This window comes from Drosophila gunungcola, unplaced genomic scaffold, assembly GCF_025200985.1.
Source record: "Drosophila gunungcola strain Sukarami unplaced genomic scaffold, Dgunungcola_SK_2 000090F, whole genome shotgun sequence".
Classification (NCBI taxonomy): domain Eukaryota; kingdom Metazoa; phylum Arthropoda; class Insecta; order Diptera; family Drosophilidae; genus Drosophila; species Drosophila gunungcola.
The window spans coordinates 286,860-313,880 of NW_026453252.1; the positions used below are offsets into that span (position 1 = coordinate 286,860).

General features: G+C 36.2%; 1 protein-coding gene across 3 annotated transcripts in view; it reads left to right on the forward strand.

The window, feature by feature from the left end:
- LOC128265038 (lachesin) overlaps positions 1–27,021 on the forward strand; it is a 70,267-nt gene that overhangs the window by 34,409 nt on the left and 8,837 nt on the right. For all 3 annotated transcript variants that reach the window (XM_053000811.1, XM_053000808.1, XM_053000810.1), the window contains 6 exons: positions 8,339–8,502; positions 18,367–18,476; positions 19,072–19,257; positions 20,789–20,889; positions 23,838–23,929; positions 24,013–24,141. In XM_053000811.1, the coding sequence (XP_052856771.1) occupies positions 8,397–8,502; positions 18,367–18,476; positions 19,072–19,257; positions 20,789–20,889; positions 23,838–23,929; positions 24,013–24,141 (724 nt within the window). In that variant the 5' untranslated portion in view covers positions 8,339–8,396. The remainder of the gene's footprint in view (positions 1–8,338; positions 8,503–18,366; positions 18,477–19,071; positions 19,258–20,788; positions 20,890–23,837; positions 23,930–24,012; positions 24,142–27,021) is intronic.

Here is a 27,021-nt window from a genome sequence, read left to right on the forward strand (position 1 = left end):
GGTTGGCGAGACTCCGGGAGTCCTTCGAACGGAGCAGGCCTTTTTTATGTGTTTGTTTGCGGCCAGCACTCACACACACACATATACACACACACTGATACTCCGGGAGAGATACTCACACACACAGAGATACAGAGGCTGTCGTGCCTTTTTGGCCATGTTTTAACGTTAATTCATGGTCGTGTTTTTATGTTGCAAGGACAGGTGGCCAGGGGGCTAAAAAAAGGGGGCCCAAAGGAGGGTTAAAGAGGAAAGAAGAAAATGGGGGGGGGGGGGGGGAGGAAAGCCAAAAGAAAGGGCGAAAGAAGAGGACCCATATTGGCCATTGCCACATGCCGATGCTGAAAAGTGTTTGGTAAATAAGCCGATTCCTGTCGTCTTTAACCCCCACCTGCCGCCAGGTACCCCCCGCGCCCCCACCTTAACCACCTAAAAATGGAATGACTTTTCGCCTGGCTTAAGCTTACCTGATGCCAGATGACTTATTTAATTAAATCAGCTTTGCCACGCTGAGCTTTAAAACACAATTCACCTCAGCGGCAAGCAACTTGGCCATCATGGGTTAAGTCCGCTAAGCCGCTAACTAGGCCTGCAAATCTTAACGCTGATGAGCGCTGAATACCCAGGACTTAGGCCAAATTCCCTTGATTTTGACACATTCAAATGAGAGGAGTATTTTCTTATTTAAATTTATAAATTATAATTAGGTTGCTTTTACAGATTTCTTTAGTTTATTTTAACATTTATTATTATTTACATTACTTATTTTTTCAGTTAACCTTAAACTATGAAATGCTTTTAATCTTTAATTACTTTTAAATCGATAACTTATGGACTAAATGTTCTAGATTTTAAATTTGTATAGTCTAGATATCTTTCGGCTACAAGTCGTTACGTTTATTGTTTAATATTTTTTTATTGAGATTATTTTGTAATATCTATTTGATATGTTTTTGTATTTATATATTAATAGCATTTTATCCTCAGTGCTTCCACCTTTTACCATCTTTTTTAAAGCTTGCTGGAATTGATAAAACTGTGCAGCTTGCAACATTGCTGCAACAGCTGTCCCCAAAGGGATACAAAAAAACCCAGGGTAGAGGGGCAGGCCACATGAAAACAGGGGTGGCGGGAAGGGGGCAAAAAGAGACACATTGTCAGGCTGTGTCACCAGGGGGCGTGGCCATAGCTTAACGATGCCAACTAACACGATACAGTGAAGGATCCGCCAAATGGATAAGGTTTTAGCACCCAGTTTTGTTAGTTTCCATAAAAACAGGCTACATAAAACCACATATCATTCACGTGAAACAGTAAACACTCAACTTTGTGCATATACAGTATCAAAAGAAACTTGTAGATAGCAAAAATACTGATCACTGCAAAACTCGTTTTAATAAATTCATATTTAATACCTAATATTATTTTAGTTAAAATAATTTTTTTTTTTTAAAGAAATCATCATGATCAATTTAATCTTAAAGAATATCTGTTTGTGCATCTACTGAGGATTAAAAACATCTTTATATTGTACATAAAACCACATATCACTCCCGTGAAACAGTTAACACTCCACTGTGTACATGTACAGTTTAATATAATATATAAAAAAAAAATAAAATAATTTCTCTCTTACATATTGAATATTCAGAACATAAAACAATTTTTGGTTTTCAAAAATGTCTTCAATAAATTTTTTGAAAATTTTAGTTCCAGTAATATATTTTAAAATAACGCTGCCCAAAAATGTGTTAACTGACTGTCGCAGCCTTCTATTTTTAAATGGAAGTGCATTGTGTGGCTTCACTGTACCTGGGCGCTGTGAAATAAATCCCGCAGAATAAGTTCGCTGGGCAGAAGAACAACCGAGAGCAACCCGTTGAAGAAAAGCGCTCAAAGCACCAAAAGCAAATGACACGAGCCGGGGGAGAAAGGGACAGCTACAGGGGCAAGTGAAAGAGACGGGGCGAACGTGGGCAACGGCGCAAAAATGCCCTTATCAGTTTCCTGTTTCCTGTCGAAAGTTTTCATATTTTTCGAGCGCCGCCGCGGCCAGCAACAACAATAAAAGTAAACAGCAAACGGTGACAGCAATGCACTGTTGAAATGCTCATACTCAATATTTTTCCCTGTATTGGAGATGGTTTTCATAATTTATTTAAATGTTGAATTTGTTTTGTTAGCAATCAATGGGACATGCTCTTAAGAAATGCAATTCAGATTTTATAAGTCTTTAAGGCATTTAGTTTGAAATTAAAATTATACCGGGTTTTTTTTTCTGTGTAACTCACAACAAAGTGAAGCACACGGAAAGTGTTGCTATTTTTTACGCTTCGTTCCCGTTTGTTCTGCGGTTGCTTCTTCTTGTTCTGCTGATAGTTCAGTTGGAGATATATATGATTAAAGGACATTCTAGATGCCCTGGAAAAACTTAGCATTTTTCAGTTACTTATACACGAAATTTTCGTTTTATTTTTTGTGTAAATATCAAATATTTTGCTTAAAAATAAATGTTTTTTTCCTGAATTATTTGTAACATACACAATATTGCAAATAATATATTGGAAGTAATATTTTTTGTAGGTATTTTAAGTTTTATTTTAAAAATATTTTGAAAAATAAATAATTTGTTTATTAGGAATATAAAAATTTTTTTTAATAAAACAGTTTGATAATGAACCTTTACATATTTTATTCTCTTTTAATGAAATGTTTAATTTTATAAGTAATATAGCTTAAATTTAAAAACTAGGATATTCAAATATTCTACCCCGTTGGAAAACCCCTTATTCTTCCACTTCCTGAGCTTTCTCTTTTTTTTTGTGCCACTTTCTTCATTGTGGTTGTTATTTTTCATTTTTTTTCATTTTTTTCAGCTTCACTTCAGCTTTTGATTTTGCAAAAGAGAGAAAGATAGTGATAAAGGGCGTGGGGGACGGGTGGCGAATGTAACCACAATAAAAAGCAGGAAATATTTAAACATTTTTCTTTTAGTTTTGCATGGCAAGAAGGGGGGGTGGAAAATAGTGGAGAGGGAGCGGCATTTTCACACTTATTGTCAGATTTTGTTTTGTTGCGGTCTGCCTCTACTTCTTCTTCTTGTGAAATGACGCACAACCGAGAGATAACACGTCTGTGGGTGTAGTTTTTATGGTGCACCTAAAACTGTGGCCAACAGTGCTGCCAGGTTTTCGAATAAACAGCTAAAAAAAGCCTTAAAAAAGTATCCTGTATAAAAATTTATATTTTTAAAAAATAACAATAAGCCAAATTTATAAATCTTTTATGAAAGAAACATTTGTTATGCATGTTTTATACTTTATTGCTAAATTTATAAATTTTATTTGTGCTTTTCTGAATTAAATTAATTGTTAAAGATATTTGTTATAATTGTATATGTATATGACAAGTATACTTTCAATCATATTTTGTAGTTATTTATTGTATAAATACTTTATAGTTAAACTTAGATACTTACGGTGTTTAAATAAGCTATTAATTTGCAATGCAATTTAAAATTTCGTTCCCATATTTTGATTTAAAAAAGCTAAATGGACAACAGGGTGGGTGTGATTTTAAGAGGGGCCATACAAAGCATATGCTGTGCTCTCAATTTGTTTCGCCTTTTGTCTGTCCCTGATGACGTTCTTCAATTCACAGGATATGTTCATAATTCTGTAAGGACTCACATACACAGGCTCCCTTTAGTGCCACCCAGTTTTCCAGCTTTTCCCGCTTTTCCCCGCAGTAAGTCAACAGGCGAACAACGCTAAAGGCGACAGTTAACATGGGAATATGGAAATATAGATGCCAGATAACCGAAGAAGCACTCATCAACGTTCAACGAGGAAAAACGGGTGGAAAATGGTTTGGGAAATTGCATTCGGTTTAGTTGGTGGCGCAAAGAAGAAGCAAATTTATCAATAATTTATGCCAATTCAAACGAATATTCATGAAAAAAAACTTAAATTATTATTTTGATTACGAAAGTAGTAAAAAATTTGAACAAATTAATATCAAATCTATGAATTCACTAGTTTTCGAACCAATTCATTCAGCAATTAAATTATACATCTCTTGATGAATTTAGCAACAAAATAATGTTATAAAAAAACTAATTCCTTAAAAAAATTAGTTTTGAATAAATACATTTTACATGAGTGTTTTAACGTTAGACCAAATTTTATATAAAACTTGTAAAACATAATAAGTGTATATTTTTGCAGACAAATTATAATTTATGTTCGTCTGAAATCTATTTTATTATTCTGACATTCTATGTAACGATAGAACTAGGAAAAATCATTAAAAACAATGATATTAAGATTTGATTTAACTATAGATTTGTTATAAGCATAGTTAATATATGGGAACAAAGCTTGTGACTATGCCTTTGTGAGAAACCGCAGCTCCATAAACATGCATTTATGGTCAACCCTTGACATTAACTCCTTGTGCTTATTGTTTTTTCCCTGTTTCAGATTTTATTAGTTCAGCAGCAAAAACAATCTTGCAGGCAATTTGAAATTTTTGGCCCTAATAATACCTAATGCCATGTGCAATTTCATTATCCATCGATCCCGAGTTGTGCGAAATTCGCCGAGCACGTAGTGTCTCAAAACTATTGATAGGTATGTTTGTGCTAGTGTGTGTGTGTGTGTGTGTGTGTGTGTGGGAACTTAATTTGCATATGTATGGGCGTGGGAGTGATGGTTCCTGTTCGTGTTTGACAATAAGTTTCTGGATCTGCTCTTCCTTCCCTTTGTCGTTTGTAATGCGAGTAACACTTATCAAAAGTTTGTCGCTAACACATGCAAATTGAAATGTGCGATTTATACAGAAGCACACAGACACACAGTCACACCTACGCAGCTACTCACACGCACATTTGGTCACACTTTTGTAGCTTGTTCTCAGTGCTGCTGTATTTGTTGTTTTTGTTGTCGCACACGTACGCGACACATGCAGCTGCTTCCTGCCTCCTGCCTCCTGCCACCTTCCTCCTACCCCCTCAACCCACGTTCGTCCTTGTCTACATGGCCTCCAACTTACGCCCGCTTCAACACTTAACAACCAAAGTACAAGGACGATTTTTAGGACAGTTTTTAGAGGCCTGAAATATACCTTTTACTTTAAATTTATTTAATTTTATACCGATTTTGGCCATTCGTATTAAAACAAAGTTTATACTTGATCTAGTCACACATATACAGGATGTGGAGAACCGAATACAAACTGTTGCCTTTGCCAGTATATGGAAAGGTATACAAAAACCACTAGAAAATATGATTTTTTTGCAATTAGTATTAATTTTTGTTTTAATTTAATTTAAGTTAAGCCCAACTTATTTTTAAGGAACTAGTCACACAAAATAACAGGGGAATCAATTACATTTTCAAAAATACAAAATAAATAAGAGGTTCAACACTTTGAAAAGTGATTTGTTTATGACTTTACACAATTAGTATATATTTTTCCTGGATCCAAAGAAATCAATATCCCTTCATTCGTCCGCTTCCAGGATATGCTAGGATATTATAGTCGCTGCATACTTATTACAGCTCCAGCAGGTGTCTGCCAGACAAGGACGAAAGGGGGGAGTTTTCAAATTCAAAATTCACACACACCTGGCCCCATCTTCGCCCAGAATGTTCTCCTTTGTGCATGGTACTTGGAACACGAGTTTTAGAAACAAAAGTTTTGGTTTTGGTTTCTTCGTTGTCCCAGAAGTTTTCCAGAGAAAAGAGTGAAGGCAAAAGAGCTGGATTAGTTAACAATGTGTGTTGGTGACGACATATTTGTGCCCATTTCTATAGGTGTTAATAATCCCGAAATGAAATTGGGGGCTTTGAAACTGAGATCCGGAAAGTCTTTTGTTTAAAATGACATTCACTTGTGCTAAAACAAGCAAGCTTTCACTGTAATTGTAAGCAAAGATATCAATAACAAATTTGGAAAGCTTTTACGGTATTATTCAAAAAATAAACTTAAGCTTGATAAATAAGACAACTATTTTTATCTTTTTGAATAAAAATTAAGAATGGACGAAGCATAAAGTCAATTACCAAATTAACTTTTGTTAATATGTTTTTTCGGGGCAACCAAATTGGAATCATCCAAATCTCATTTAACTTTTCCCTCATACTGCCTGCGATTGTCTTCCAATTTCTCCGCTTTTTCTGTGGATAATTGCCGAAAAGTTTTCATCGTGGCATTCAAAGAATCGCACTTTGATTTGTTGCAGCGCATTTCAGCGCATTCCAGCTGATGGCGGAGCAGCTGCAATTCATTTAAGCGGATCGGGTGGTAAAAATAGCATAATGGCATAATTATGCCTTACATCCAGATTCAGCTCCAGCCCACCCATTTCCTTCGCCAAAACTTAGAGGCGTAATTGAGTTATTTAGCGCAAAAGTTGAAGACACCACTATCCACAATTTAAGATGACTGGCATTCGCTGACAAGTTAAATACGCAGCCCAGCCCGCACATCGAGAATCTACCCTACCGCCTATTGGATAATTAAGCCACTTTGTGGCAGCTTTGACAGCCCTGACTTTCGCTCCTGTCACATCCTGGCCAAGGATGTGCTTGCCTCCGAGGACCCAAAAAACTGACAGTTAAAGTTCAATTAAATTCCAGTGTGCAATCTTCCTATTTTCCCCGACATTCGAATATTGAAAATTATGTCAATTGGGATTTCGATTGGGATTGGGATTGGGATTGGGATCGGGATTGTGTCGCCTGCTTATCTGACAGAATGCAGAATGCAGAATGCAATTCGAAACTTTTTCCGCCCGTCGTTGGCAAAGTTGCTCCTTTCGATGGCCAAATGGAAGTTGGTAGGGATGGTTGGCTGGTTGGGTGTTTGATCAACCACCGAATGTCAGCTGGAGGCCAGTTCGAAGCGAACAATTTATGAGGGTTTCGGTGCGAAGTAATTGGCCATGAATATGCGAAAACTGAAAATGATTTATACAGATTTATAGAAAAGTATACAGATCAATGAAATTAAACATATGTACATAGTTGAAGCGATTTAAATAAATATTGGGAAAGAAAGTTCAGCGTTTAATTAATGCACCAAAATCAATATTATATTGCATTTTTAGAAATGTTTGAAATTAATTGTTTTCCTAACAGCTCAAGTATCTTTCCTCTGTACTTTTTCCAGTTATTTTTGTGCTTTTAATCTATGATTCGCAGCCAATCATAAAAAAAATAACGAAAAAATAGATCTAAATTTCAAGCTACCTGACTTTGGCCGTAGCTTTTCGGAGAAAAATGAATCAAAAGGAGAAAATTATTCTTTTGAACAATCTAAAAAGTCAATGTTATGGCAAAGCTATTATATGGAAAATCTATTAATTCATGCTAAATTGCTTATTTTATACTAAAAAGGGGGTTTACTTTTAAGAGACTGAGCAAATGTGTATATTCACCATTCTGAGAAATTAGACACCCAAATTAAGCCAACATCTTACCACCTGACTGCTTTTTGGAATGAAGCGATATTTACAATGTTGGGAAATAAGAGCTTCTCATATTTATGATCTAGTTGTATGCCAGCATTGTATCAAAACCAGTGTCCCTACTTAATTGACCCTTGGAACTCGTGGATCCCAGAAACCTGTCGCAATCTGCAGCTTATAAGAACTGGCGCCCAACGCGGGACCCTCCTGTCAGTCATGCCACTTGGATGTTGTGGCCGCAGGAGATTCTGGCAGGCGGTGGCCAAATGCCACCACAGCTTGTAGCAATTGTCGTACCATTTGTCAGATGAATGCGGACGACACTCCTCCTCCGAGGGACACGGCGCCTGCGCCGCCAGGACACCCCCCGCGGGCACCATCGAGTCCTGCGTTCCACCACGTGCCCGCCATGTGGATGGCATGCGGCACATGGTGGACGGCGTTCGATTCGAACATCCACTTCGACAATTGGCAACGAGCGTTCGTCAGCAGGTCGTTCGGGGCGCCCCCTCGGTTTTACAGTATCCAACGGCTAACGGTTACGACTGAGCTTCGGGTCGCCTCGTCCCGAGTTCGTGTACTTTCGCCTCCGCCGACGGGAGCTTCGTATTCGCTCGTCCCGGAGGCTGCAGGCTGCCCATTTCGCCAGCTGCATCTTCAGTTGATCAACGTCGGCGCTGTCGGCTGGTTGAAAAACGGTGAAACTGAACTCGAATCCCGTCGCAAGCCTCTGTCAGCGTCGCTGCTACTGCTTAAACGGAAAACTCGCGTCGTTAAAAAATATATTAAAAAATAATAGTTACAAAACTAAAAACCATTATAGCACATAAATTGAAGTGAATATTTTTTTGAATTTTTTCTGTGCAGTGAAACTGTTTTGTTCGCGTGCCGATCGCAAATGTCTTTACGGAATTGTTGATACCAAATGCGAGTCACGGCGAAACGGTTATCTCGGAATTTTCAACTCGCCAAGTTGGATCGGAATGGCAAAATGCTGATTCATCTGCTGGTCGTCGTTGCGCTCATGGAAGGTAAAGGGATCGGAAGTACTAAATAACGAAAACCAAACGCAAAGATCATTTAAAAACGAAAAAAACCCGAAAGCAATTTGGGTTTTAATCTGTAAATACTGTTTTCATAGACAAACATCTGAGAAATCCAAATTCTTTATTTTGAGCAAAACCCAGTCAAAAATTGTTCAAAATGGCATACCTCGTTAAACTCGTCATAAAATTCCAAATCAATTGGCAAAAACAGCTGAAAAGGTTAAGCTTCTGCCGATCTTAGAAAAAAATCATTTCTTAGAAATCAAGCGTGTCAGCCTCTAGGCAGTGCGACTAATTTAAACCATTTTTTTATGATAAACTTTTAATTCAAAAAAACCTTCTAAAAACTCAAAAAAAAAGAGAAAAAATGAGTTTTTAATACCATTCCTGGGAAATAGTGCTTGAAATTTGGAATCGGTGAACAACATTTTTTTTATGTTATATTGCGTTGAATTCGTCAAAGAATATTCAACCACACCACAATATGTGTTCAAACTTTTATTTTTGACCATAATTCTAAAACTTGTTTTTTCCTTAAAAAAATAGTTACAAAATATGCTGCCACATAAACAGTGAATTATATTTTTGGCTGTTAAATACGTAAAAAAGAATTGTCACTTGGATATGTAAATAAAGGTTTCATTTTAAAACCATAATTTAAGTAATTTTTTGTCTGTAATTTGTTCCTTTGGCTAATAATGTGACAAGAGAATTGATGTAAAGAACCAGATCTTTGTCCAGATCCGTCTGATGAGGACTTAATGGGGATATCGGGAGCTTATCGCGGAGAGCCTGAGTCCGCCTGAGGGCAACCCTGTAATCAGTGTTGTGCAGCGCCGAACAGGAAACGGATATCGGACGGACGGACACATTCCGGCGGGCAATTGAACGCAAACCGACTTGATAATTGTTTCGCCGCCGTAACGCGAGTATATTAAACCCCCCGCTGGAGAGCGGGAAAATCGGAAAATCAGGCGATTAATAACTGCTAGAGACTGCTTAATGCACTGCCATAGCTACCATACTGCATTCTGCATTCCGCATTTTGCACATTGCATTGTTGCCATTGCCAATTGCTATTTGGCATTAAAACGTATAAATAACAAACAAATAAATAAATAAACAAAAGACAACGGGGCAACATCGAAAACTGAACACTGGCCATTCAATGGCGATTTAATTGACTCACTCATTCCTTACAATTCCCATCCACATTTACATTTTGCGAGCTGATCCCTTTTATATTGCGATTCGTGCAAAATCGGTTTAAAGTGATTGTACAGTACGTAGCGAATATATAAAGCGGCTTTAAAAATAACCCGATTGTTTAAAAATAACGTTTTCAAATTATTCAAAGTTTTATTGCGCAAATCAATTCTTGTCGATTTTATATTGCGTATATTTGTTTATATGTTTATAAAACTTACCATAACTCAAGTATTTTGGTATAAATTAAATTAACTTAACATTTTTTTAAAATTTTTATTTATTTGAAATCCAGTTCTAGGATGTATAAGTATAACTTATTGTTTAATGTGTCAGTCACCAAAAATTTCAACATTTTTATTATTTAATTAAAATAAAGAAAAAAAGGAACAAAATAGGAAACAAATTTTCAGGGAATGATACAATAGATTTTGAATAAATCTATTGATAGAGTAACTTAAATTAATTTCCGTCATTATTATTGTATCTCATTCAACTGTTGGTGTGTCATTCATTTTATTTTTGAAGCTTTCTACGCGCACTTATTTATTTTCAAGCCTTTGTGAAGTTCGTTCCAATACCTAACAACAAAAATAAAAAATTGCTTATCAAAAAAAGTTCTTCAGTGGTAATAAATATAAATAAATTTAGGTTATATATACATTTAATTGTAAATAGATAATATGGTATATAGCTACTATATTCACACTACTTCCAAAAGTTGCTTAACTTAATAATACACTGCCTGCTCGTTGAATCGTGTGCATATGTATATTGTCGACTCATTTTAATTGTGTAAAAATTATGTTTTCACCTTGCCAGTTTTTGCGTTTTTTCCGCGTTTTCCTCACCTGGTTGCCGCTGATTGTCTGCCCGTCGTCTGATAATTGTAAAAAATTAAGTGCCAAATTGTTCACGTCGGCGCGACAATCACAAATACTTTCCTGTCCTTTCCCGCATTAAATATTTACAGCGCGTGGTCGTTATTGTTTGCAATTCGTTCTAAAAACAGTTGGCCTTTTGTTTTTACTCCCCAGCGAGTGCGGTTAAATCGTATCATTAATTTTGATTTGCGCGGAGCCTTCAATGCTCCGAGTTGGAGTTTCCAGAGGGTGTCATAAATTTAATGGATAGTAAAACAAACTTATTTAGAAGTCAGCCTCAATATATATTGCTGTTACATACTATTTTATGAGATCAAAGCTATCTTCAAAACCAAAACTGAAGTATTCTTTTGCAGGTGTTTGGTTTTTATAATAAAACAAGAAAGGAAGTAAATTTCGGCAAGCCGAAGTTCATATACCCTTGCAGCAATTGAGTATATTAAATATTCTTGAAAGCATTAAAATTATGATTTACTTGAAGTTGTGATGATTTGCAGCTCAATTATTTGATAGTTCCTATGACAGCTACATGATATCGTTTTCCGATTTTAATAAAATTAAAAGCGTAATTTTGAACAGTCAAATTATTAATTAATCAAAAAGAAATTCTAAAAAAATTAGAAAATAAAAAAGTTGAATTAAAAAATTTTTTTTAATATTTTAATTGTTCTCAAGGGAGCTATATGATATAGAAGTCCGATTTTCATGAAATTTTAACCATAATTCTGAAATATTAAACCATTGCTTTATGTCGAAGAATTACAAAAAAAATTAAAAACAGCAAAGTTATAATTTTTTTCATGTATTTTTCCGATTGTTCCTATGGGAGCTATATGCTATAGTCGTCCGATTTTGATAAAATTTAAACCGTAATTCTAAAATATTTAACCATTACTATATCTCGAAGAACTAACAAAAAAATTAAAAAACACCAAAGTTATAATTTTTTTAAATTTATTTTTCCGATTGCTCCTATGGGAGCTATATGCTATAGTCGTCCGATCCGGCTCGTTCCGACTTATATACTACTATGTATACTATGTATTTTTCCGATTGTTCCTATGGGAGCTATATGCTATAGTCGTCCGATTTTGATAAAATTTAAACCGTAATTCTAAAATATTTAACCATTACTATATCTCGAAGAACTAACAAAAAAATTAAAAAACACCAAAGTTATAATTTTTTTAAATTTATTTTCCGATTGCTCCTATGGGAGCTATATGCTATAGTCGTCCGATCCGGCTCGTTCCGACTTATATACTACCTCCAATAGAAAGACAACTTTTAGGAAAGTTTCATGCAGATAGCTTTAAAACTGAGAGACTAGTTTGCGTAGAAACGGACGGACAGACGGACGGGCAGACGGACATGGCTAGATCGACTCTCCTAGTGATGCTGATCAAGAATATATATACTTTATAAGGTCGGAGATGTCTCCTTCACTGCGTTGCAAACTTCTGACTGAAATTATAACACCCTCTGCAAGGGTATTAAAAAGTTACAAGTTAATGATAAATAAAAAGTAAAATAAAATAGGCCTCTTTTGGGGAAAATCTCTATTTAGATTTATTGAAAGGAATAAAATTTTGCAAGGTTCAAACTCTATAATTTTTTTAGTCTCATAAATATTTGGGATTTGAGCCCTTTGTTATAGCCAATATTAAACATTATTTGAAAAAAATTAGACGACCCCAAAATACATAAGAATTATTTTATTTTAACGTTTTAAACGTCAATTCAGAACTGGTGAGAGAACACTTCGCACAAGCTCGCATCTTTTTGGATCTAAATCTATAATTTTACATGTGTCAATGAACGTTTTGTTGGCGTGACTAAACCCACTGGCAAAACCCCAGAAAGTCCGACTAACTGGTAGCAAAACTATTCCCATAAAGTTGATAATTATGCATGGTCGTGGCCCACGCTTCGTCCCCTGTCCGCATAAATATTAAATACATGCAGATGTGCATATTTAAAGCACTTAAATCACGGCAAACAATAATTCCCATGCGACGATAACACATAATGCTGCTGCTGCACAGATGGGTATGTGGGATGTAATGGCAGCTGATAATGATAAACATAAAAGTGAAAATAATTTTCAATTACAGCAACATTAATAACCGATAATAATCCTAAGCAAATATAATGTGAATGGCATGTGCATGTGTGTGTTTGTTACTGTGTTGTGTATGCATATCAATGATATGCAAATTAATTGCCAAACAGGACACCGTTCGTAAGACCACCCCCCCTGAAATTCACCCGCCGGATGTGAAATGTAAGCTAAACCGCAATATGGGCAAATGGCGGGAGCGAGATAGCGCCATTAATGGCCATTTTGTTGCTGTCCTGTCCCCCGGGTGACTTAATTGATTCCAACAACTCCGGCAGTAACCATGATTTTTATACTCCCGTACACTAATAAAATACAGCTTCAAATCAATTAGATACTCGATGTTAAAAACATTTTTCTCATTCCACCTTTTTTTAGTGATTGAATTATAACACAAAAGGTACATAGCACATAGATTGACAAGCCCTTAGTATAAGAACATCTTTAAACACATTATATTTCAACACTATTAATGGGGATATACACTACATTTTACGTAAGTGCGAGCAAGACGGAAATAAGACAAATCCGATGAGCAATACATGAAGAAATTGACAGAACCGATAACATAAAAAACAACGAACAAATATTTCTGTATAAAAATACCGTCCGATAATATACTATAGGAGCCGATACATGAAAGAGCAAAATTGTACGCGCAGGTAAAATGACAAATGAATATTTTTTCTTTTGTGAATAAATAAAAAGTGGTTCGTAGAAGCTAGAAAATTAAAAATACAATGCTCTTAATGAAATTATTGCTTAAAAAATTTAAATCACTGAGCTTATCGTTTAAAAACAAGTGTAACCGTGGACTTATTACCAAAAAAAAATCTTAACCAATATCCATATAGTTGTCTCTTTCTGCGCTTCAATGAATCCGTCAATGAATGAGACCACAAAGTAGTGTCATAACCCCATAAACAGGTCATTTAATAAAATAATTTTTTTGTCTGTGTATATATATTCCTTTATTTTTCTAAGTTTCAGCTTTCCACTGCCTTTATCCACTGCATTTGTTCACTATTTTTTCGTCGGAGGTTCTTCGGCTTTTAGCGCCTGCGGTCAGCGGGAAAAGCCGCAGACGGAGTTACTAGTTTTTTTCCCCGCTTTTCCTGTGATGAAAAGTTGCTCCATGCCAAAAAATGCGCGTAATTTGTAATTAATTATATGTGACGCCCACGGAATAAAATCCGAAAATGGGTGGAAAAAAACAGAAAGTTAAAGTTGCAGAAACTCAAGGGGATTAAATGTCGAAATTGAAGCTTATGTGTTTTAAATCAGATAAAACGCAAAAAAATATGTAATTTTAAAAAATAAAAAAGACCTAGTTTTACCAGGGACTTGCAAATGGAGTATTGAATCAATGCATTTTACAAAATATGTAACTCGTGATTATCTTGTGATTATAATATTTAATTTTAACACTCATTTTAAACATTATTACAATGAATTCTCAATTTTCTAAATTCTACAAACTTAAACATAAAGTTAGAAAAACATTTTCACCCTCGTTGAATTAATTTAAAGGAACCCTAAATTTAATTAGTCAAATTTAACTAAAAAAAAACATATTCTTTCTGGGTAAAAATATGCTAGAGTCAGAATCCAAATTAAAAGAGCACTTTGCCGTTTTAAGAATAAATCCGAAGACTCCCCCGCTTTGGCTAACTAAAACTTTATCAATTAAAGGAACCCCTTTTCATACACACAAAAAGTATAACAAAAAAAGTGTGAAACGGAAATCAAGACACAATTAATTGCTTGACATTTTTTGGGGATCAAAAAAAGGGGAAACGACGAGAAATTTAAATTGAATTTTTGCGGGGAAAAAGTGAGTGGAAAATTGGCAGTAGTTCAGCCGGCGACGATTTGTAAAATGCTAATTTCAATGCCAGCCGACAGTCATTTGCAGGCATGTCCTTATTTGTTTTCTGTTCTTTTTCCTTTCGCCTTCCAAAGCATTTTGTTTGTCTTGGCCAAAACTTGACTTTAAGCAAGAATTTGGTTTCAGTTTCAGTTACAGCTCCAACTCCAGCTTGTTGTATTTAAGTTTCGGTGTCTTTTGGGTCTCAGAATCCCACTCTGTTTGCCTTTCAAATTTGCCATTATCACCTATCATTGGTGCTTTGCAACTGGATTTGTGGGCCTGTCCAAGTGTGAGGCCATAAAAAACGAACGGCCAAGGAAAAGGTGACACCGTACACTGAGCAAAATTCAATGTTTTACCACACTGATTTTGCATTTGACTATTTACGAAATTGAGTTTAACATTTAACATTTAATTTTAAATCTAACTGGATTAACAATTTAAACCATATTTAATTAAAAATGCATTTAAATTAAATAAAAACTATTTTAGATCTATTATTTTTTCACATTAATTAAAATATTTTTTTATACTAAACCATGCAATTTTACATGCATTAATATTATTATTAAAAAGCAATTTTAAAATGGTGTGTTGCATCTTTAAATTTTTGTTCATTAGTGTAGGTAATTTGTTAGACCTCTTTTCATGTAAGAGTCCAGAAATCGGAAAGAACTAACAGTTTTTAAATAAATATGATTATACATTTGTTTTTCCATTTTAAATAGAACTTTTCTCTGAGTGCAGAAATCAGAGTTTTCGGTCGCCAGTCCCCACCGTCATTCCCATGCAGATTGGCATCTTTGTATCGCCTGTAACCGAATCGTGTGTATGTGTTTACCTTGCCACCCACACACTATATGTGTATAAGACGACCAGCCACCTTTGCACCCCAAAAAAAAAAAAAAACCCATCCAAAACTAATACGTTGCTTAACTTTTTGCCAATGTCCTTAGCCATAAATTTGCTTCGGCAAATCCTCATTGTCGTTGTGTGATTTAAACTTTTTCCCGAGCAAATGCGAAAATGCGAAAGGGAGCCTCGGGCTCGGGATGTGAGCCAAAAATTGACAAGACCCGAAATGGTGGAGCCGAAAATTGAAATGAGGGCGGAGATTTATGAGGCGGGGACCTGGATTTCTGGATTTTGAGTGGAACCAAGTCGGGGGTTAATTGACTCTGGCTTGGCTTCGCAAAATGCCAGGCAGAAAGGCGACCAGAAGTCAGGCCAAAGTTCATAAACAACTGGGTGGCTTGGGATTGAGGGGGGGGGGGGGGGGTCCAGGGGTCCAGGGGACTTGAGGACCAGTGACAAGTTCATTGGGATTGGCACAATGCTGGAAAACATCTTCGCCTGCATGCAGTGCAGCATCTACGACAGATTGACAAACAAGCCGCAGTCAGCCAAGCAGCAACAGCATTTGCCATTTACCATTTACCATTTGCCAGAGGGGCGAAAGGCGAGGGGCTGCCGCAGGCCAGGCTCCACTGTACCGTTCACACCCACAACACTTTGGCTTTGCCATCCAATTGATGCCAGATCTCGGACTTTCCTAGTCCATATGCTGCACTCAGAACTAAATCTAATGATTTCATTTCGTAAACAACTCACCAGTTTGTGTGTCAAATCAAAATAAATTGCATGGCTTTTAAAAAGACACCAAAAACAATTTTAATTTATTTAATTCGAAGTGTTTTTGTGTGTGCTAAGATCGATTCAAAACTAATATAGCCTTTTTGTAAAAAAAAATTCATACCCAATTATTGTTGTTAAATTAAATTTACGTAAACAGAACATATTGAATTTTGGAAATATAAAAATTAAATTAAATGTACCGCAATATAAATCAAATAAACTTGTTTAACATTTATTCCAACTAAAATTTCAATCTATAAATAATAGCCAATAAATATAGCTACTTATAAAATAAAATTGTGAAAGTAAAATTATAAAATATGAACAGTTAATATACAAAATTATATTCCTTTCCACTGGATAATTGTTGACTTATTTATCAAAGAGTCCATAAATTTGAAAATAAAATCTTGAATGAAAGGCAACACTTTAAATGTTGCCATGAATTTCAGCCTCTGTTTTGTTCACTGAATCCGCTCGCCAATAAGTCAAAAATGAATTCAATCAATTCGATCTTGAATTAAATGCATTGTAGCAATTAATTCACCAATGAAATTATTCGCCTGCCCAGAAACACTTGCTGGAATATATTTTTAGCTTGTGGCCGGCAAGTGGATTATCCAGATTATCAACTGTAGAAGTTCCTGGGACTCCGTTTTGCATTTGGCAGGCACACAGTCGCAGGCACCGAAAGTGCGATAAATCATGCCTTTGGCCAATTGAGTCAATTCAGCACATTCTTCGGCACATCTCGTCGTATAATGTACAACGTATACCATACTGTACTATACGCATATATATTTCTACACACAATATTCGGAACCCCGATCCCCCGATCCCTCGCAATCCGTTCGTGAGCCAACGGTTCTGTCTATAAATATTTAAATTTCAAGTTTGCCAAAAGTTTTTTGCATGCATTACGATGATGTAGACGGTAGTCTGTGAGGGAAGGGAACATCGGGTGGGGAACTTCGGGGGACTTTGCGGCCAGGACAGCAGTCGTGCGTGGCTGCTGCTGTCTGGTAAAACCAAAACCCCTCGATCCACTCCGCCCATTATTCCCGCTTAACCTCCTTCGGTTCCATTATTTTGTCCATACCACTCGAAGGGGTCACCCGGAGTTTGCAGTTGATCTCATTTTTTACTGGCTCTTCTTTTTTCTTAACATTTTTTTTATTTTTATTAATCAAATTTAAGGGAAAAAATTATTCAAAAACAAAAAAAAAATCGGAACTGCTCATAAATTATTCCTTGCTTGTGTTAAAATGTGTAGCTATTTTAAAAAGGGACTCTAAAATCTAAAATGTTTAAAATTTATTGTACTTACATAATTTACATAATAATTTGTATTATTTTGTTTTAATTTGTAATAAGAGATGTTTAAATAATCTGTTTTTAAATATATATATATATTATATATATACTTTTATTGTGATATTGAAGGTTGAACACTTTTATAAAATTTAAATATTTACCTCGAAAGCGATGGATTGAAACATAAAAATTGCATTTATTTTAAATAGAGTATAGAGTATTTCCCTGCTGGCTATTTCACTATTACTTCCGGATTTTTTCCTTTTTGCGTTAACGGCCTGGCAAACTTTTTTGCAGCACTTGCAAGTGAAATGTTTGATTTTCGATGATTCAATAAATTATTTATATTTGCGTGTGCCCCGTACCCGTACCCTTACCCGTAACCGTATCCGTATCCGTATCCGTACCCCGGACTTTCGTTTCCCGCAGAGTCGGAGTGAAGGAGTGCCGTAATGCCGTAATGCCGTAGTCGTAGTGCCGGATGTCGATCTTCAATTAGCAGCCGCGACTCTTTAAATTGTCTGCCGCCGGTCGTCTGGCACAGTTACGTTGTTGGCTTGGCGAGGCCGGAGTGCAGTGGGTGGTGGGTGAAGTTGGGTGGTTTCGGGGCACATTTAAAAGCGATAAATCACGGACTTTTTGGCAGGCGCAACATGGGAGGTGGACGAGGGATTTTGAAGGGGGGAGGTCTTGCCTTGAATGCATTGCCAGTAAACTGGCGCGATATCATTAACTGCCACACACCCACACACACACACACAAACAACCACACACACACACAGATGCACTCTAATCTCGCTCCTTTTTTTCCGTCCTTGCAGCAATTGGCGCCTTTCAGCCGGAGTTCGTGGAGAGCATTTCCAACGTGTCCGTGGCCGTCGGACGCGATGCAACCTTCACGTGTCACGTCCGACATTTGGGCGGCTATCGGGTAAGTCAGTCAAGTGAACGGCACTGCACTGCAAAAAATAAGTTTAAACTATGCAATTAATTTAAAGTACAATCCGTGATCCAAATAAAAGTGTATTAAAGACAGTATTAAAGAACAACTATTAATTCAATGCTAAATAATATAACCCGTGTACTTTTTAGTTTCATTTCCATATCGAAGAGTCTAAAACTGTATTGATTTAGTACTCGTCTTATTAAGAAATTTTAATAATAGTTAAGTTTCTGTATGTAACTTCAAACAACTTTCATTTAAATTATTCATTACATTTTTCTGTGCGGTCTTTAAAATGAAATTCCTTAATAAATAAATTATATGAAAAAAATTAGAGTCTAATAAAATGGTATAGTCTCTTCGCCTCAATTTGTCTATGAATTGCTAACCTAACGTGTTATGAATTTATAAATCTTAAAATTTAAATTTTAAATTTTATAGACTTAACTTATCATAACTTGAATATCTGAGTTAATTAGGTACTATATGTCACATCCATGCATTGTTTTAAAAGGAGGAATTGTTTTCTTATCATAGTTTGTAAAAAGTGCAAGCAATTTAACTATTCACTCCTTTTTTCCAGGTGGGCTGGCTCAAGGCCGACACGAAGGCCATCCAGGCAATTCACGAGAACGTGATCACCCACAATCCGCGTGTCACGGTCAGTCATTTGGACCAAAACACGTGGAATCTCCATATAAAAGCTGTTTCCGAAGAGGATCGCGGCGGTTACATGTGCCAATTAAACACGGACCCTATGAAAAGTCAGGTTAGTTTAATACCTATCTAAACTAAACTACGTATACTTAACGAGTGACGAGTGTGAATTTTATTAACGCATACGCACTGTATGTATGGAAAATGAGTTAAGTAAATATTATTGAATTTAAGGGAACACTGCAAATCTTAAATCTATGAATTTGACTAATTTTATGAAAATATAAATAAAACTTGTTATGCCATAATAAGAAAAAGCCTATTTCCCTTTTTTAATAGAGTAAGTAATATTTGCTGAACTGAAAATCCATTATTTTGTATTCAGAAGTTAATAATTAATAAATTACAATTTTTCAATCCTCACATTTTCTGCAACAAAAGTCATTAAAATATTTTTCTAATTTTAACTAGCTTTAGATCTAGCTTTTCGATACATATTTTATATTTATGATGTTTGTGCGGCCCCATCGGTTTTTGCTCGTTGTTTTGAAAATGTTGTTTCCTATTTTCCGAACCATTCCTTTCATGCGGCATTAAACGGTGAAGGAAAATGTGAATGCATTGAGCTGTTGTACTTGCCGTTCTTATTGTTTGTTTTTCGCCATTTCCTACATTTTCCCCCCGTCGATTTCCCACATTTTCCACCCACTTATTCTTCTGCTTGTTGAGTAAAAGAAAGCGCAGCAAATCGAAAGCGAAAACTATGCGAAAAAGGAAAATGTTGGGGCATATAAATTGGCAGCTTCATGTACGCACACACACATAAATTCCGTATGGCTGTGTGTGGGTGTTTTTTTGGACGTATGTGTGCGGGTGTGTGTCCGCTCACACGTACACTCGTGTGTCCAGCGAAGTGAAGTTTATGGTGCCAATAAAATGTATTTCATGCTTCCTTAATTTTTATTTGCACTTTTACGCTTTTCACAAAAACAACAACAACACAGCAGGGTCGAAGTGCACCGTACTTCCCGCCTCCTTTGTCGCCCCTCCCCCTTTTTTTGTCTTAAACTATTCACCTTGGCTTAGTTTATTCTTAGTTTATTCGCCATCACTTCTCTTTACTCACCAGTCGCCATATAAAACACTTTGCCGTTACTCCGCCTTTACGAGCCACTTGCATAATCAGCGAATTTTCGCCCAGTGTACACAGAAAGAAATATCTAAAGGATATTTGAGAAATTTGTTTTCTTATGCTATTAGGCATCGAGTTTAAACATTTATTCCGTTTAGATTTTATAAACTATATATACCTAATTTAAATAAGTTAATACAGTTTTGTAAACAAATTTAAACATTTTCACAAAATAAATAAATTAATGTGTTAAATTAGATTTATTCAATTTAAAAGAATTTAAGGGTTGATTTACAAAATAAAAAATTATAACGATTTCGAAAAAACATTTCTTAAGACGTAAATTATATTAATAATATTAATAGTACTAATAAGGGCTACGTTTTTGTGCGAGTGCACATGATTGTGTATCTGTCCTCTACCAATTTGTGATAATTTAAGTAAGTGAAATGAAATCTGCTTCGTGCTAATGCTTTTGTTGGCTCCCCTCTGGTTTTTTTGGTACTTCCAGATCGGCTTCCTGGATGTCGTGATTCCGCCGGATTTCATCAGCGAGGACACCTCCTCCGATGTGATTGTGCCGGAGGGCAGTTCCGTGCGATTGACATGTCGGTGAGTATGTACCGTGTATGGTTTTAGCTTCCCTTTTAACGATAAACATTTAACCCAACTTAAAAAGAATTACATATATTTTGGGTTTATTAAGTAATTTAAACACTAAAGACTATGAGTTAATCATATTCTTAAGCGTACATATGATTCTTTCTTGATCCAATGTAATAATATTACATTCACTCATATATACTGCCTTTAATTTTAGTAAATCTTACCCGTTCATCTTGCAAAACTATTGAAGTAGGATCTGTTTGCAATATAGTATTATATTTATTTATATATTCTACCTTAAGTCTTGTTTATGCCCAAAAGTCCTTCTTTTCAACTAGTAGAACCTTTGAATAAATATGAGAGAAATGTTTAAATACCATTTTTAGTTTCAACTGCGCGTGTTAAATGCCATTTTTCGTTTGCCTCTTTTTTGTCTTCCATCTTTCCTTTTCCTAACTTTCGTTCTCTTTCGATGTAATAATGTCAACAAATTAAGTGACACTTCATTTCTCTTGATTTAGCACTGAAACTCCTTGGCTACCCTGGTTTTCAGTCCAATGGGTATGTTAGTTTCTTGAAGAAGTCCCAATCCAGCAGGGGTTCTACTTAGTTTTTAATATGTGGCTTGAAGATGGCCATTTTCCAAAGTCATTTCAAGGGGTATTATGGCATTAGGGTATTCCCGGCCAAAAAATAGTCTCTAATTTGTGTTTGGGGTTTTAGCGGGTGGTTTTGGTTTGGTGGCTGTTTTATGAACTTGACCACAACCACGAAGTGTTGCTCTCTGCTTTTTTTGTTAGCGATTTAACCGCAAAATGATGAAACGATGGCGATAAGCGCGCTTTTCCCGCTTTTCTTGCTTTTCCATGTGTGAATGTGCGAGTGTGGAAAGCTATTAGAGGGCTTGTCTGCGAATTTTCCCTTTTGTTTTCTGTTCATTTTTAATGCCACTTAGTGCAAATCCCTTAAAATGAATTCAACTTTAGCGAAATTAACGTTAAAAGCATCAACTAATAAATTTGAACCTTGTTGTTAGGGGTAAGAATTTTCCTAAAATCCAAATAAAATGATTCATTTTAAAAGCTAAATTTGGGCATTAGTTTCCTTTCTTTGTGTAAATTTAAAGACAAAACCAACCAAAGAAGGTCACTCAGCGAAGGTCTATCTGCGAGTTGTTGAATTAGTTGTGGGCCAACTGAAATTTGCCTCGTCTAGCCGTCTTTGGGCCATGTAAATTGCACTTGCTTGGGCGGAAGACGAGGGACTGTCTTGGCCCGACTAAACATGGCTAACAAACTGCCGCTGACTGCTAACTGTTTCCCACCCAGTCGCCATTGTGTTGGCCATGTGGGTGTGAGCGGTTGTATTCGTGTGGGTGTAGATGTATCTGTACGGGAGCATCTGTATCTGTGTGTGCTGGCTGATTTTCTTTTTAGCCATTTTGCATCTGTTTGCGGCATCATAAAAATTTACCACACCCGTGTCTGGTTCGCTGTTGAACAACTGCTGTCTTAACACGCATTTCTCCTCGAAATACCCTCTGTTCGAGAAGATCAAAAGGTATATTGACTATCTGTTGCTCTGTTTGCTCTTCAGCTTAGTAACATATTTCAATTCATTTACACAAATTTAAACAATTCAGTATGTCTTGATAATTCAACTATTGAAATATTAATGTCCATATACAAAATGATGTAGCTGAAATTCTATAAACGTTAATATTGTTAAATTTTTGTTATATTTTATGTCAATAATATGATTTTTATATATACAATTTATTTGTTTGCCCATTTAAATTTAATGGGCGGCGAGAAATTATTAACATAAAAACAATTAGGCATATAAATTTGTTTTTTTATATGTGTATATATATTATTTATTTTCTTTGTTTGCCCATTTATTAACTTATAAAATGGGCAACGAAAAAAGTAGTAAAATAAAACCAATGAGGCACATAAAACGGTTTTTTGTTATGTTTTTTTTTTTTTTTACAGAAGCTCTTCTGATAAATTAACCATTAAAAGTTTTTCAATTTCTGTATATATTGAATTTTTTTATTTATTTTTTTTTAAACGAAATGTATGGCAATTTTTCTACAATTTTAAAACTACTGTTGTTCAATAAAATGTCAATTTAATTTTATAGGTTCTGTCGTCGATCAAGTGCTTTCTCCGCAATTTTCGCCACTGCACCACTCACTTGACCGCCTGCTGGCTTCAAGCGTTCTGCGTTTTGCCTGCCTGCTCTTCCGCTTTTCCACTTTTCCGCTCTGCCTTTGCAATGCATGAAAAGTTTTTGCTCCACAACGGGCACAATGGAGTGAAGCCCTCAGCCGAAGCATCGTCATATTAAATTTAATAAGCCACTGAACTTGAATATTTCCCATTTGGCATCTCGGCACTTCCATTTGGCTCTGGCCATTTTCCATTTCCCATCATTATTTAGGCGGCGTGGCCAGTTGGTTTATGGTTTCTCAAATGCTTTCCGATTTCGTTGGTTTTAGTATCAGTCAAAAATCAAGAAGGGTTTTCTGAAGAGAACACTAAAATGTGAGCAAAAAATCTCTTGAATTAAAATGGAGAGTATTACAGTTTGTGTTTAGCATTTATATACAATTTTGTTTACTTGTTTTGTTTTTTAAAATTAGTAAATTTAATTCCTTATTCCCGCTCAACATGTATACTGAATCGGAACAAAAGTGCAGATTTATTTGTATATATAGTTTCTGTATTGATAAAAAATTGAATAGTAAAAACAAATATTTGAATGTTGAATTCAACATTTTATGAATAATATTTGAATTAAATATTCAATTATAATAATAAATACAATGCAAATGAAGTTGCATGATTAAAAATATATATTTATAATATTAAAATATTTTAATTATTGTCTATAGTATTAGATTTACTGTACTATACCCTTACTGTACCTTTGCGGCATTTCACTTGCAGAGCCCGTGGATACCCGGAACCGATTGTCACCTGGCGGCGCGAAGACGGCAACGAGATTGTCCTGAAGGACAATGTGGGCACAAAGACCCTGGGTGAGTACTGAATTGGCACTTGGGCGCTTTTCCGGTGAAAACTCTATTTGTTTTTCCCTTTTCCCGTTTCCCGCCCTTTGCAGCCCCCTCGTTTCGCGGCGAGGTGCTGAAGCTGTCAAAGATCTCGAGGAACGAGATGGGCTCCTATCTGTGCATCGCCTCCAATGGAGTGCCCCCATCGGTTTCAAAGCGTATCTCCCTCAGCATACACTGTGAGTATTTGTATTTGCCCCCCTCGTTCTGGCACTGCGCCATTAATTAGAGGAGCCTGCGGTTGGTCAACTCTTTTCCGTGTCGCTGTTGCATCCATATCCGCATCCTCATCCGCATCCGCATCCTCATCCTCGTCCGCATACCATCACCTCATCTTCGCCATTGCCATCATGAACATCAGTCAACCAGCTGGGTTTTGGCCACGGCAGCTGTGGCGTTTATCTTACATTAAGCTCGCACACTGTCAGAAATGGGTGGGGAATTATGCTTTAGATTTCTCTTTCGATCATACAAGTAATATGTAAGCTTGTGAATTTTAACATTTAAAAAAAAAATATAAATAATATGGCTAAGCCAATTGAAATTATTTAAATTTTAAAGAATCTGTTAAGGAGTAATATTCAGCAAGTTAATTTATAAAATTAAAAAATTACAAATCAAACATTTTTATTTAGTTTTATTTTTGTTTGTTCGTAAATTAAAACATTTCAAACATAAGCTTTCTAAAAATAATAATAAAAGGTAATTAACAAAAACGTCTTAACAGTGTCAGAGATCTCTCAAGACTTGATTTGATTTTAAAATAATTTCAAAAAAAATTATAATGAAATTATATAGGCAAGCGGTAGTTTATGCGGCTTAAAATGAACCCTTGTTTCCCTCGGTGGACAGGAAGTGCTCTTCATCTAAGGAAATGCCCCGCAGAGCAAGGAATAATAGGGAAAAATATGCGGGGGGGGTGGTGTGTTAAAAGGCAAACGGCAAAAGACAGAAGACAGAAGGTAAACTGGGTTCCTATGCTCTATGTGCCGTGCTTACTCGATTGTCCTTGTTGTAATCCGTTTAAATCCTGTCACTGATACCGGGCATTACCTGCTCCGACTTTGCTTGTTTTTTTTTTTTTTGGTTTTTTTTTTTAGATTGAGGAGGTTTTTGAGTGGAAAAGGTGCTACTTGGTGGGCCACAGCTTTTTTGTCAAACTGTCTGTAGCACGTGCTGCCCCTTCTACTATTTTTCGCAGCCCCTTTTTCCCCCGTTTTGAGCCCCCATTTTCTTCCTTTTTTTTTTACTTTTGACTCTGCTGCCATGTGGCAGTTCACTCAATCATCAAGGCAGTCAGCCAGCCAGGAGTGTGGCAAACAAAGGGGGTTTTTTGGATGGCACTGCGTTTGTTTGCCAGCTCCATCTCCCCTTTCATCCCCCCATTTGTTTTTTGGCTCGCTTGCCACTGCACCACCCCTTTTTTTGGGTCCACCCTACGAGTAAGGTGGCAAAATCACGCCTTTTAACATTTTGACATTGTGTTAATGCGGTCTTTAAGTGGCACTACGACCATGTGTGAGGTGAAACATTAAAGCTGAGCAATAAAAAAAGAAATCTTAAAACAAATATTACTGTATTTATGTATTATTGTTTTTTTTAATTCCAAAAATGTATTTAATTCCAAAAATGTAAGACAGTAACCATAACTAGGCCATATCCTTAAATGTTTGTAGGTTGCTTTTGAAAAAATTTTATAAGTCATTAAAATTGTTGCATTCAAAATTTTCTTTAATTCTTAAATTCTTTTAAAGTAAAAAAAAAAAATCGATGAGTGAATTATACTCAACGATCTCTGTTATTTAGCTGCGAAGAAGAATACAGTAAATTTCTTTTCGATATATGTATATATACGTTTTTTAATTCTCAATCAATCTACAATATATATTTTCTTTTGAATATTTTGGTAAAAAAGAGGTATCGCCGTGTTTGCCACTATTCGAGCTCAACTTTTCGGACCACTTGTCAGCAGTAAACAGTCGCTGGTTTGCAGTTATCTTCGAGCAGCAGTCGAGGTGGAAACCTGGGAAAACTTTTTGATCAACTCGAGTGGTCCCCGCAGCTTACCCTTGATTTTCCCCAACCGCCCAGTTCCCCACTTTTCCCCGTTTCCGGTGCGTGTTTACTTTTCCTGTTGCCATTTTGCAACAACTTCCTTGCAATTTGTTTGCCAAAGAGTTGGTGGGTGCTCTTTTCCCGGAAACTTTCGGCGGAGTCAGTTGCACGAGATGGTTCAGTTGCAAATGGTTCGCCGCTGCTGCAAGTGGCTGATAAAGGAGCACTGAAAACAACCGGGGGTATCAAGTACCTTTTTTAATAATTAAATGTTTTTCTTTATCATTTGAACTAAAAATTTATTTTATTTTACTGTCTACTCTCTTACATATTACTGAAAATCAGCAATGCATTTTTACCATTTTATTGCTTATATAGACATTGTTAGCACAGCCATTAAAACAACAACAATTAACAAAAATGTTCTGTAAATTAACATTTTTGATGCAACCCCTTTCTGAATTTTCGAAAAACGGTGACATAGATCGACCTTCTGAATACTTCTTGAAGTTTGTGGCTTGGCTCTCTATCATTGGGCATTACAAATTAAGATTTTCAACTTGCTTAAATTTTTCTGGCAGTGTAGTAGCCTGCCACATTCCGCATTTGTCGCATCCGTCGCACTGTGCTTTCCGTTCCGTTCGCAGCCCCATTAGGCACTTCCCCTAATTAGCTGCACCTATGGGATGTGCAACATGCAGCATGCAACATCCCGCGAGCAACATGTCGTTCGCTATGCGAAACACTGCATCTTTCACCAGTCCGGAAATGCCGTCTTCATCTGCATTTGCATTTTCACTCTTGGTCACGTGGCACGTTTGGTTTTTCCACCTGCCACGCCTCCTTTTGCCTTCGCCGCCTCAGCCGCCAGGAGCCGCAAATCGAACGCACACAAAATAAATGCTGCAAAATAAGAAAAATCACGTACGTGCAAAAGCCACCGAAAAAAATACCAAACCAAAGTATGTTGACCACTTCTCTTAGAAATCAGTCATTGTGGGGTA